General features: G+C 40.1%; 1 protein-coding gene across 4 annotated transcripts in view; it reads right to left on the bottom strand.

Moving 5' to 3' along the window:
• Positions 1-13,321, bottom strand: part of ADGB (androglobin) — a 505,879-nt gene that overhangs the window by 397,658 nt on the left and 94,900 nt on the right. For all 4 annotated transcript variants that reach the window (XM_073627819.1, XM_073627820.1, XM_073627821.1 and 1 more), the window contains exons 4-5: positions 443-514; positions 125-328 (exon numbers count right to left, since the gene is read on the bottom strand). In XM_073627819.1, the coding sequence (XP_073483920.1) occupies positions 125-328; positions 443-514 (276 nt within the window). The remainder of the gene's footprint in view (positions 1-124; positions 329-442; positions 515-13,321) is intronic.

The following is a 13,321-nucleotide window of genomic DNA, read 5'->3' as shown; positions in this document are numbered from 1 at the left end:
TTGAAGAAACCTTTAATTAATATTAAGCTAGTTATAATAATTATTAATAACACATGGAAGATGGTGACCTAATCACATACATTTTAGGTTCATATTAATAAACTTATGGAAAAAAACTGCTTACCATCCAGTACAGTTTCACAATGTATTTCCCATAGTTGTTGTAGAGTGGCATGTGCCCTTTTACAGCTTTGCAAAGGGCATAAATGTGTTCCCATGGTTTCCATGCCAGTGTTGGTGGTTCTGCTGACACAGCTTTATTATCTGTCAGATTTTCATTATAAATTCTCCAGACAGCACTGACCTCACTAATTATCCATCTCATAAGCTGTCAAGAAAAGAAGAACATAAATAAGAAAACACATTATTTTAAATTAAATAAAAAGTAATTAAAAAAAAAATAAGTTGTAAAAATATGTTTGCTTTAAAAACCATGACATACTTCACTCTCCATTAAATGTTCATTTGCTGGCATTAAATCACAGGAGGCTTCATCCTTCACAACTACAGGAGTCTAAAAGAGAAATGCAAAAGACAGGCAATGATCTTTTGGTCATAAGGGTTAGTTTGTTATATCATACATACATTTTATCATTTCGAGTCAAAGTAGAAGGTGATGCATTACCATAGAATTCTCTCTCAATTAACAGACGTGGAAATAAAAGAAAAATAACTTTTTTTTTTTTTTTTTTTAAATGTGAAAGTGCAGCAATGACAATGTATGAAAACCCATAGCAACTGATCAGATTTCACCTTTCATTGAGATAGAATAGTCAGAATAAGGAAGTATGAATAATGGCTAGCTCAGATTTGTTACTGCATTGTGCACATTGCTGTCTGCTTTAATAAAGCAAAACTCCAGCCAAAACCTCTTTTTAGGGTTAGGTAGCACAGGAAAAGTCAGAACTGCTGAATTCTCAATACTTTCTCTGTCCCCAAAGAGGAGATTTCTCTTCTCTTCCTGTTCTGACACAAATCATCTGGACAGGAAGCGAGGAGCAATCTGCCTCATGGGGATGTAGACAGCAATAAAATCTTTACAGTAGATCTAGACCTTCCCTGCTCTACTAGAAAATGTATTTTTATTGCAGCCTGGCCCTTGGGCAGAAAAGATTTAAATTCTTTAAAAAGCACTACTTTTTCTGAGAAAGCCTTACAGCAGGTGGTGACTTTGAGTGGTGACTTTTTGTTCTCCGGGTACATGCTTCATGCCTTTTACCAAAAACGTGCTGAAGTAGGGAGAGCCAAAAAAGATAAGTGCACTAAAAGCTGAATGAAATAAGAACGTCTGTCAGACGAGAAATTGAAGGTGTGCACACCTAGTGCATTACCAATGACATTTAATAAATAATAAAAATCATAGCTCTGTGGAAGGGGGTGTGCTCCCGAAACGCATTGGCTTATACCCTGTGATGGTATATGGCACATGGTTTCACGCTGTGTGTTTTTATGGCTTATTTGAGTTGCTGTTTGTGAGTATCCACTTTTTATGATCTTTTATTAAATGTCATTGTTAATGCACTAGGTGAGCGTGCCTTCCAAGAAATCCAATTTATCTAATTGCTATTGTAGCGCCCTGCTCCTATTGACCAGGCGCTCGCAGGTACATTTCGTTTTTGGCTGAGCTGTAAACAGCTCAGATTGAATGTATATAGTTTACTGGATCTGTTCTGGAATTAACTTGGTTGTGCAGTTCCCACTGTTGCTGGTAGGTGTCACTGGTACCATGGGACAGTGTGCGAATAACAACTTAGTGAAACTTTAATGAATATTCTTCTTTCAGAAACAGCCCAGTAGGAGGTTCCTGCCACTGTGCAATCTGGGAGAGAGTATTTATGGGACAGATGCCATGTACTTAGGAGAGTTCTTACCTTGTGGCCCTCCAGGCTGGAGGGCTGCGTCACTGCAGCTGTGCAAGTAGGCCCAGAAGCCTGTCTAGGGCCTACTACCGCAGAGGTGGTCCTTAGGCTGTCTTGCCTGTTAGGAAGAAGCTGAGCCAAGCTGAGGAGATCCAGGGGAGGACCCTTGCTGGAGAGAGCCAGGATGAAGGCTGGTCTCTCAGAAGGGCCTGGTAACTTACTTGAAGGACACACCTATCTCTAACCTACCCTCACAGTACCGCCGGGTCAGCTCAAAGGTTCTGGTGCTGTGAAGAAGCTGCTCTGCAATTTAAATCAAGGTAACTAACTGTATGGCTGCTAAGTTTGTGAGAGAGACTTATACAGGCGTATGCTGGCTGCTAAGCCTGCGAGAGAGGCTTGTCCAGACATCTTGCAGGTTGCTAGGTCTGTGGCAGAGATTTACCCAGCCATACAAGATTTACAGAGAGAAAACTGTGTTTGTCCTTTATTCTGAAGAGTCGGTAAGTGATCTGCTACAAAAAGGTATCTGCAACTCCCCTTCAACCTCTTTATTGCTACTTCTTTCAAGTTGTCTTGTAATAAAGCATTGGAAAAAGAACTAAGTGACTGGTGCATGCATTGGTGGGCGCAAGGCCCAATATAGACTCTAAGTTCCTGATGTGGTGAAACTATAGGTAATGGGTGACGGCAACAACCCAATTTAAATCAGCAGCTCCTTCGGGGGTCAGTGCTACACTATTAATTACTGTGTCATACATTTTCCAAGTTTTATTAATAAATTAGAGCCCACAAACAATAACATTTTTCCAAAAAATGCGTGGACAACTTAAAGTGAAACAATTTTTTGCCCATGAACAGCAATGCAACAGATAGTGCTGCAGCTGCTTTTACTTACCTTGTCTTCACTCCTCCACTGTTCTATTTACTTGTGGAAAAGAGGAGAAGAAACTTGAAGTTGCAACTTGGATCTAACACAGTGCTCAAGACTCTGCACCCATATCATAGAGCTTGGTGCAGAGAAACATAAAAAAAAAAAAAACATACTCCAACACCCAGAATTATTAGGATATCAACTAGAGAAGAGAATGTATGGACTTAATAGGCAACCCAAAAATCATAATATGTGTATAAAATGTACAACTTTTATTAAATATCGCAAATAAAACCAATTAAAAGAATTGCATAGCAATACCACTTCACATAGTTGTGGAAAGAAGAAGTCACCCTTGGTATAATACAGGAGAAAGCCTTAAAGTGTTTGTAACCCCCCCAAAAAATGGATCCTGTTCCCTTAAGGCAAGCATAACAGCACAGTGCTTGTTCAGTGTAATTTGGCCCCTTGTAACATCTAAAATACCTAGTTGATCCTGTGTGGTTCTACCAACCCCCCTGTAAACTGACCACAGTTTATCATAGCAGCTGAGCCCTGACACCGTGGTCAGTTTATGTGCCTCCGTCATCCGCATCTTTCCTCTGTCCTCCTCTCCCCCCTCCCTCCCTGCCTGTCAGCTCCCGCCAGTACCGCTCTGCTCCCCGCCGCTTCCCTTCCTGCTGCTATGAAAACTATAGCTATAGCCTCTGTTAGATAACAATATGTGCCCCACTTTATGTGCTATAAAAAATATGCAGATTTTGACCTTATTTCAGAGCGCCTCCCGGCACTCACGTGACTGCCCGCTGCTCTCCTCCTCGCCTCTTCTCCTCCTGGCTGATGGAGTTTTTGGCCCCTACCATTCTAGCTGTCAGACTGGGAGAGGAGAGCGGCGAACATGAAATAAGGTAGAAAGCGGCGTATTTTTTATAAAGCACATACAGTGGGGCACATCATTATCTAACAGAGGCTATTGTATGATCATAACATAGTGGCTTTACAACCACTTTAAGGTGAATATCCAAAATATTTATCACTCAGCAGCTTATAGGCATTCCTTTACTATCAGCCTTGGCTTTAAAAGCACTGAATTGACACAAGGGGGTTGATTTACTAAAACTGGAGAGTGCAGCATTTGGTGCAGCTCTTCATAGCGATCAATCAGCTTCTAAGTTTTTTGTCAAAGCCTACTTGAATAAGCTGAATATAGAAGCTGATTGGCTACCATGCACAGCTGCACCAGATTTTGCACTCTCCAGTTTTAGTAAATCAACCCCAAGGCATCTATTATGGACACATTTCCCTTTTTTGGGTCACTTTAGCTATTTAGAACAATAGTGTTTTAAGGCCGCTGAATGTTTCAAGTTGGCTCACAAGGCTTGGACTTAACTATGCTTGGTTCTACCCAATGTTGACAGTATAGCTATCTTAATCTATATCATTATCATACATTTATTTAGTATTGCTATGTGTCTGTGTCTATCTACTATTATTTATATATATTTGTATATACTGTATATTTTTGCCCATTAACTTGTTAACAAATGCGAGGCCTCTATCTGGATGTTGCTATATAAGTTGTTCAGCTGTATGTCCAAGTTAAATCTAATATGGTGAATATCACAGTACTACTACCCTATAGGTGAGATGAGTCAAGCCAATGGGTGTGTCATTATATTTTGGATATTTCTTTTTGGCCTTTATATATACATCTTTCATCTGATATACAGACTACCCCTTCTGCACTGTGCACCTCCACTCCCACTCAGGGAAGCTTTTGCAGGTTGAGATACCATTTATGCAAACGAGATTTGTTTGTTCAATTTCTAGTGAGTATATTATTTCTCAGAGAATGGGTGCAGGAACCCCCCTTCTGAGTCAATTATTGTCTTCTCCCGTACCCATCTCTAAGCATTGTCCTTTGATTTCACCCCCTAGCCACCTCCCAGTACAGCCCATTTTAGAAAATACAGAGCCAAGTACTATGTTGTGGCGCTAAGCAATTTGTATGGAATTTGTTAAAGATAACAAGAAAAGAAGTAAAATAGATCCTCTGCAGCCAGTAACAATAGACCCCCCTCCACAACAATAGATTCCCTCAGCAGCAATGATGGACCCCTGCAACAAAATACCTCCAGCAGCAACAAGAGATCTTCCAGCAGCCACAATCAAACCCCTCCCTCAACAATAGATCCCTTCCAGCAACATTAGACCCCTCAAAAGTAACAACAGACCTCCCCAGCAACAAAGACCACCACACAAAAATAGATCCCCTCCGGCAACACCACCCTGGCCATTACATACAGTACAAAAAAAAAGCCCTGGGTACTACATTGTGTCATTATCATTTTTTGATATGTACATATATTTGGATTTCATATGTTTTCTTGTTCAAATAGTTTATTGATAACAAGAATCAAGAGTACAGAAAATACATGTCACTTTTGAAACAAATGGCATACAAAATAGTGTACAACCGGATTTCATATCTTTTCATATTTGTATCTAGATGAAGAGTGACTAGTAACATTTACTTGCTTCCAAGGAAGCACATCACCACAAAACATGTAGAACATTAGTATAAGGATGGTGGAACCCCCAGAGCGATTACTATTTTGGATATACATCATAAAGTTTTTCCTGTATTATACAGAGGGGGGGAGTTCTTCCTTCCACAACAATGTGAAGTGTTATCACTATGCAATTGTTTTAATTGGCTTTATATGCAGTGTGTAATAAAAGTTGACATTATATACAAATACTGTGATCCCTGGGATGCCTATAAATTATTTTCTCCAATTCAGGGGTAGGCAACCTTAAAGAGGTGGAGATCTACCTGAACAACATGAGAGAAGTCAAAGATCACTGGTCACAGTGTCGCCTCCTCACACCTGATTTAAACCTCGCGTTGCAGTACTACTGCAACACGAGGTTTAAATCAGGCAACAGCCAAATGTGTACACATGCCACAGCAGGAATTAAGCCCCCTGTTGCTTTTGGTACATGCTTCTGCGGGGTACAAGGGGTTAAAGCAGGTGGCAAGAAAGCAACACAATGCTACTGTTATTCCCAGTGTATTGCTTCACACTGACCTGAAGAGCTCTTCTTTCCTGCTGCTGGCACCACTCTGGAGACAGCTAGCCGGGATATGAGGTGGAGTGCAGTTGGTATCACTTCGCATGGGACAGGAGCCAGCACTATAGAGGAGGCATCGGCTTATGTGGCTCTTGCTCTTACAGTTTCAACTTTACAAGTAGTCCCTCTGTATTGCACTCTGTTTGATGCTCTGGGATGGTGGGTCAGCAAGCCCAGACCATGATCCACAAGTCACCTGGTCACGATCTACTGGTAGATCTTGATCTGCAGGTTGCTGACCTCTGCTCTGACTGATATTCTAGTCAATAGGATGTGGCACCTGTACCTATTTTTATGATATTGGATCTCTTTGGTGTCACTCTGTAGGAATCCACTTCTAAGCTTTTCTGATCCCAAAATATAAAGATATTTATTATCCCTCCCAACAATTGAATATCAGGAGAGCAAAGAAATGTAACTATGTATAGGCTGCTGCATGGGAAAGGAACAGGCTTGAAAAATACATGTTATCTCTCCACATCATAGCCCAGTTTTATGAAATGAGATTCTGCTTAGACAACTGGGAGAGGGTTCTACGGGGCAGTAATATATGCTAAGGAAAAAGAAGCAAACAAACTCTAAATACTTTATACATACTGTAACATTTTTTTAACATTATTTCCAGGATACCTAAACTAACATATATTAAAACTTATATTAATTTTAAAAAATGAAAAAAAAAAAAACTAAAACTAAAAGACGTAACAACTCACTTCAGCAAAATTCATCCTTGCATTGTACTTTTAAATTAAACTAGGCAATTAATGTACAGATATTATTTTCCTCTATTTATATGAAGCATGAGTGTAAAGATTTCCCAATAAAGTTATATAGAGATATATAATATATTTACACATGGTCAGTTTTGAAAAGTACTTGGGAGACTTTAAAGTTATGTCACTGTAATGGAGGCATGGGTTAGAGTACCTCCTAACTCCTTTTCACCCAGATATTTTCCTAAAAAATTTTTTTCCTATAAAAAAAGTTCTCCAAATATCCTTATTCCTTAAAAATAATGTATTATTCCATATTAGGCTATATATATCTCCTTGGTAACACGTGAAACTAGACTTTATTCTCTTTAATCTCAAACATTGTGACAAAGAACATTTTATGAAACTAATTAAATCCAATTATTTGTGATTTTCCCTTTAGGTCAATTAACTAGTAATTATATAGCTCCCAAAAGTGTGAAATAATTTCTCATTTTACAATTATGGTTACATATGCTGAGAAAAAAAATTCAACTTGCACATCTAAATTGCATAACATAGAAAAAAAATATTGGTCAAAAGCCAGAACTAGCCTTTTTTTTATTGTACACCTAATATGTATGTATAAGAGGAGAGTTAGGAAAGGGGATTGCTGTGTCCCATGACAATTTTTCTTTTTTTGCATTAGCTTACTGTACCATTAATAAGTTAGTGGCGCTACTCTTCTACCTTACTGTTTTATGTTCAATTTAGAGGAAACTATGGCAAACAAAGTCAGACTTTAATTGTGCTGCCAGGATTCAATGTATGGATTCAAATAGACAAAATTCTCATAAAAAAAAAAAGGTTTATCTTTATTATACACACATCAGTAAAATTGTCTTTGAATAAAGGACACAAGAATATCAAAGCTTTTAAAATACATATCAAGGAAGAGTGCACTTTATCAACACATGCTCTATATAGAGTCTAACGTTGATGCATTTTGTGAATATACTGCTTCCTCATTACCGGGGCATATGATGACTATCTGCAAGTCCCGTTATTCAGTCCATACATATAAAATAGTACAATGTCTCAAAGTGTTTTCATGAGATTCAGCTTGTCGATAACATCTGTGGTTCCATCTCAGGGACACATACCAAAACCATAAATGCCAAACAGATCGGAAAAACATAAGAGGAAGGAAGCTGGAGACGCAATGGGGGAGATTTACTAAAGCTGGTGCATACAGATTCTGGTGCAACTGTGCATAGTAACCAATCAGCTTCTAGGTTTTGACGAAAAAAAGGGGTTTGTTAGGGACTTTAACGAAGCCATGTCCTGGTAAGGACAAGTAATTCCATCCCTAGGGACTTTAAATGAAACCATCATCTGGTAAGGTCATGCGTCTCCATCCCATTTAATTGAAGAGGAAGAGAGCAAGGGGAGCAGGACTTTGTGTGAAGCACAAGGTAGCAACAGAATTACTTGGTGAATATGTAGGAATTTTATTGTTTGTGACAGTAATACATACATAAAATGCTGGTACATAGATATAGTATTGGTGTCAAAAACTTCATATTGAACATATTAATAACAATGATAGGTCATAATAAAACAGCAATAACATTCCAAAGTTCACCAAGACCAGATTTGGGTAAAATTGTTAACGCGGTAAGGCCTGCAGGACCTGTTGCCTCCCTATGCCTGTGGATAAGGTAATACAATATTACGTAATACAAAATTTAGGTATATATTATTAGAAGCATGGCAATTGGTAGCTCTACGCGTTTCATGGTTTTTGACCCACTCATCAGGAGCAAAGCACGTGATGATTCTATAATGAAATAGTAATATACGAATAAGCAGGTTAAAATAATGGATAACATGAACAGGCGAAGGGTAGATAAACCCTACACTAAGTACAGGTTTACTTACTCAGATACAGTAATTGGTGGTAGGATGGCCGGGTGCCACAAGCCATCCAGGAACACCCCCAACCAGGAGCTTAGGTGGACAGCTCGGGATAGACAACCCATACAGGCTAAAACCAGGGCAGGCATGGAAATAGCAAGGCACTCCTGTGAAGGGAGTGAAAAAATGGAGTGAGCCAAGGGAGTCCTTTCCATCCACATTCCCTATGGACTCCCTTGGCTCACTCCATTTTTGGGTATGGGTTGTCATGCTTTGCTCCTGATGAATGGTTCAAAAACCACAAAACACGTAGAGCTACCAATTGCCATGCTTTTACTAATATATACCCGAATTTCAAGCTACTACTGTATTACCTTATCCACAGGCCTAGGGAGGCAACAGGTCCTGCAGGCCTTACCGCGTTAATAATTTTACCCAATTCTGGTCTTGGTGAACTTTGGAATGTTATTCCTGTTTTATTATGAGCTATCATTGTTATTAATATGTTCAATGTGAAGTTTTTGACACCAATACTATATCTATGTACCAGCATTTTATGTATGTATTACTGTCACAACCAATAAAATTCCTACATATTCACCAAGTAATTCTGTTGCTACCTTGTGCTTCACACAAAGTCCCGCTCCCCTTGCTCTCTTCCTCTTCAGCTTCTAGGTTTTATTTTCAAAGCTTAATTGAACAAGCTGAATTGTTACCAGGCACAACTGCACCAGATTTTGTGTGCACCAGCTTTAGTAAATCTCCCCCAATGACTCCATAAGTTGAAGTTTGTGTGTAGAAATTGCCAGTTATCCTCCACCAAGATAACCCAAGAATTTGCAGCCCAAAGGGGTCATCAAGTCTCTCCAGCCTGTGGGGATACTTGCAACAGTAGTAAACAGGTAAACTATTTGTGGAGTCCACAATCACCAGAACCCACACTTAATATAGTTTGAGTCATCCCCTATATTTCCCAAAGAGGACCTTCTCAGAATTCCTTTATGGCCCTTTTGTGTAAGCGTGTCCCCGGGTGAAGTGTGGTGCTCTCTGAAAATGCATGGTATTAAAACCCACTTAACTACCAAAATTAAGAAATGTAGTGCTCCCGCCAATGAATATCAGCTTAAATGGTGCTAAAAACAAGTAAACAATAATCAAAATAGCCACATGTCAAATTATTATTTGCCATGTGGTGATCTTGAAATTCACTTACTTTTGTTACTTTATTTTGTTCACATTAATCACCTCTGACAAAGCCTCTATTCTTGAGCTGAAACATATTGGGTTTCAGGGTTACTTGGGGAATGTTTTGAGCACCTACTAAGTTGTCAACAATCAGGGGAGGCACTACATTTCCAAATTTTGGTAGTTAAGGGGAGCTTAATGTAGGTTTTAATACCACCACTATAAATGGTAATTTTGAAAGTTGAGGGAGCTCAGACTACAGTACTTACCTTTATTTGAACAGTCAGTAAGGCTACAGTAGATCTGAGTAAGCTCAGATTAGAGATTTACCCTTATTGCAACAGCTAGTGAGGAAAGAGTCCTCTGAATGCTCCCCCTGTTATTATCAAAAATATATATATATATATATATATATATATATATATATATATATATATATATATATATATATATATATATATATATATATATATATATATATATTTTTTTTTTTTTTTTTTATATATATATATTTTATATATATTTTTTTTTTTTTTTTTTTTTTTGAGTTTGAAATAAAAGTTATATTTAAGGGACAAGTGGGTGAGATATGAGATACATGGTGACTGGAGTGCAGTTTAACTTTAGCCAAGATCTTGAATTACAAAGTAGAAGTCTCCACTTATAGCAGAACTTAATTGTGTCTTCAGTTTTAGGTGGAGTGGGGTTTCAGTTGGCTTTTGTGACGCAGTTGGGAAGATCTTGCCCCATTCCTGGACCAGCCATATCAGGGATAGTACATGTACACGTATCCCAGGAAACATTTTCATGTTCCTCCCACAATGTACCATCTTAGGGAAAGTATTAAGGAGCAATATATAAATAGTTTAACAGTAAAAATCACATTCTAAAAGAGTATCTACTGTTTACATAAAAAGTGAAGATTTGATTTAATAGAGAACCTCTCTATCCTATTATTTTTGGATCTATACCCAATTTTTAGAGCTATACATGTATTCAGTACCCTAAAATATCTACCTTTTGCTTCAAATTCCTACTGAAAAATAGCATTGTATTTCCTGACATGTGACGGTGCCTAGGTATGCCGTTTCTAGTCATCTCTGCCGTGTGAGATCATCTAACACAAATCATGTTCACTACTGCCTCCGATTTAAATTCAGATTGGTAGTGTCTCTACTGTAATGCTCATTGTTCTTCTGATGGCCTGCTCTGATGGAAGTTGTACCTGAGAACTTGCAGTGCAAGGATCTCCCATGTTCTGTGGACCTGTGCTTCCTTCACCTCTCTTGATGTGTATTCATCATTTCCAACAGTCATTAGGTGGCAGCTCTGACATTATTATAATTATACAGAATTTTTATAGTGCCGACAGTTTGCACAATGCTTTACAATATAAAGGGAGACAGTTCAGCTATAATACTATTCAAGACAGGAGGATTAGGAGGGCCCTGCTTGTGAAAGCTTAAAAGAGCAATACAGCCAAAGCTTTTTTGGGTATACTTCTCCTATAGATTACAGGAGTGCAGTTTGGTCTGCAATCCTGTGACCCGTTTTCAGCCGACAGCGGGCTAAAGTCTGTTGTTGGCTGACATCACTGAGCCAGTCCAGGTTCTGAAAAGATCCCGATCATATGGTCGGGATCCACCCAGCAACCTGGACTGGCACCTAGCTCAGCCTCTCAGTGACCTTCTGAGAGCCTGAGTCAGCCTTTCCTGCCCCTCCACAGCCAATTTTCTCCAGTGAGTGCTGGAGGGGCAGATTAGAGAGCCGAAGACTAATGCCCCGTACACATGGTCGGACTTTGTTCAGACATTCCGACAACAAAATCCTAGGATGTTTTCAGACGGATGTTGGCTCAAACTTGTCTTGCATACACACGGTCACACAAAGTTGTCGGAAAATCCGATCGTTCTAAACGCGGTGACGTAAAACACGTACGTCGGGACTATAAACGGGGCAGTGGCCAATAGCTTTCATCTCTTTATTCTGAGCATGCGTGGCACTTTGTCCATCGGATTTGTGCACACACGATCGAAATTTCTGACAACGGATTTTGTTGTCGGAAAATTTTATTTCCTGCTCTCAAACTTTGTCGGAAAATCCGATGGAAAATGTGTGATGGAGCCTACACACGGTCGGAATTTCCGACAACAAGGTCCTATCACACATTTTCCGTCGGAAAATCCGACCGTGTGTACGGAGCATAACAGTCCTGGCTCCCTGCTCAGAGCAAGGGAGAGAACTGAGCGATCAGCGGTGTTTGACCACTTAGTTTTCACTGCAGAGCCAACAGGGGACAGATGCAGGATTGGTTCGATTCTGCATCCACCTAGGTGAGTATAAATGTTTGCTTTTTTTTAACAAAGCCCATGCTTCTCTTTTAAAACGTAAAAGGAAGGAACATAAATTGCACGTTGATATCTCGTACTACCAAGAGACAGGGCCAGATCTAGATTGATCTGGGAGTGCAGTAACAGTGTTACAGAGATGCTGGGAACCAGCATTTTCTGTTCACTCAAGTGCTTCTGTACCATGAGTCACAACTTTGAAATAACGTGTGTATTGTACAGAGATTTAGGAGTTAACAGGGAATGCTAGTATGTATAAGGCTGTCATTAGATTAGGATGAAAAAACAGAACCTGTGCCCCTTTATATCAGGGCTTCCTCTCAGAGTCCCCCCTTACATCAGGAGTCCTCATCAGAGTCCTTCTTACATCAGGTATTTCCATCAGAGTGCCCCCTTACATCAGCTGTTCCCACCAGAGTGCCCCCTTACATAAGGTGTTCCCACCAGAGTGCCCCCTTACATCAGGTGTTCCCATCAGAGTGCCCCCTTGCATCAACTGTTCCCATCAGCGTGCCAAAAATAACAGTAGGTTCTGCATCATGCTTTGTCCTCTTTAGATTGGACTTATAGCTGAACTATGGTAGAAGTAAATATCTAAATACAAGAGATATGTATTTCTACTTGAATCTTGGTGTACTTTGTGTATTTCTTCCAGATCTTCCAGCAGTAAACTATGCCTTTGTGCAGGGGTTTCCTGTAATAAAGGCAAGTCACTGCTGCTCTCTTTCCTTGTGCAGGGCCCTTCTGTATTTTTCTGCAGGCAGCCTGTCGAGGGTGGAGCCTGCTGGGTTCCTCCCACACTGTGCTATCTGCACAGGCTATGTACAGCACAGAGTTAATATTACTGCGACCTTTACAAGGTGGTAACTGGGTTTGAAAAGGCATTTAGTGCACACAAAGTGGCTTTATGTGATTATTTAAATGAAACTTTCCTACCCGGAGTTTAGCCTTAACCCCTTCCCACCGAGCGTACGCAGATGTGCGTACTCGGCTTTCCGGGGTTATACCGGGATGATGCCCGCAGCTGCAGGCATCATCCCAGTACCGTTGTTTACAGCAGGCGATCGGCTATCCGAGTATAACAACCGATGCAGCTAAAAGCCGCCTGGCTGTTACGCCGGAGGAGCGGGAGGGGACGTCCCCCCCTCCCGCCGCCTCCCGCCTCCGGCGGCTGGGGGCGGGCTGGAATGAAGCTGTGGGCGGCTTCGTTCCAGCCTTCTAATTGTAAACGCGGAAGCGACGTCATGACATCACTTCCTGTTTACTCGGCTGCCATTGGCAGATGCACAGAAGATACACAGTATTCAGAAT

Source organism: Aquarana catesbeiana, linkage group LG04 (assembly GCF_042186555.1).
Source record: "Aquarana catesbeiana isolate 2022-GZ linkage group LG04, ASM4218655v1, whole genome shotgun sequence".
Lineage (NCBI taxonomy): Eukaryota > Metazoa > Chordata > Amphibia > Anura > Ranidae > Aquarana > Aquarana catesbeiana.
The sequence above is the reverse complement of the archived record's forward strand: the minus strand, read 5'-3'. Positions and strand labels throughout refer to the sequence as shown.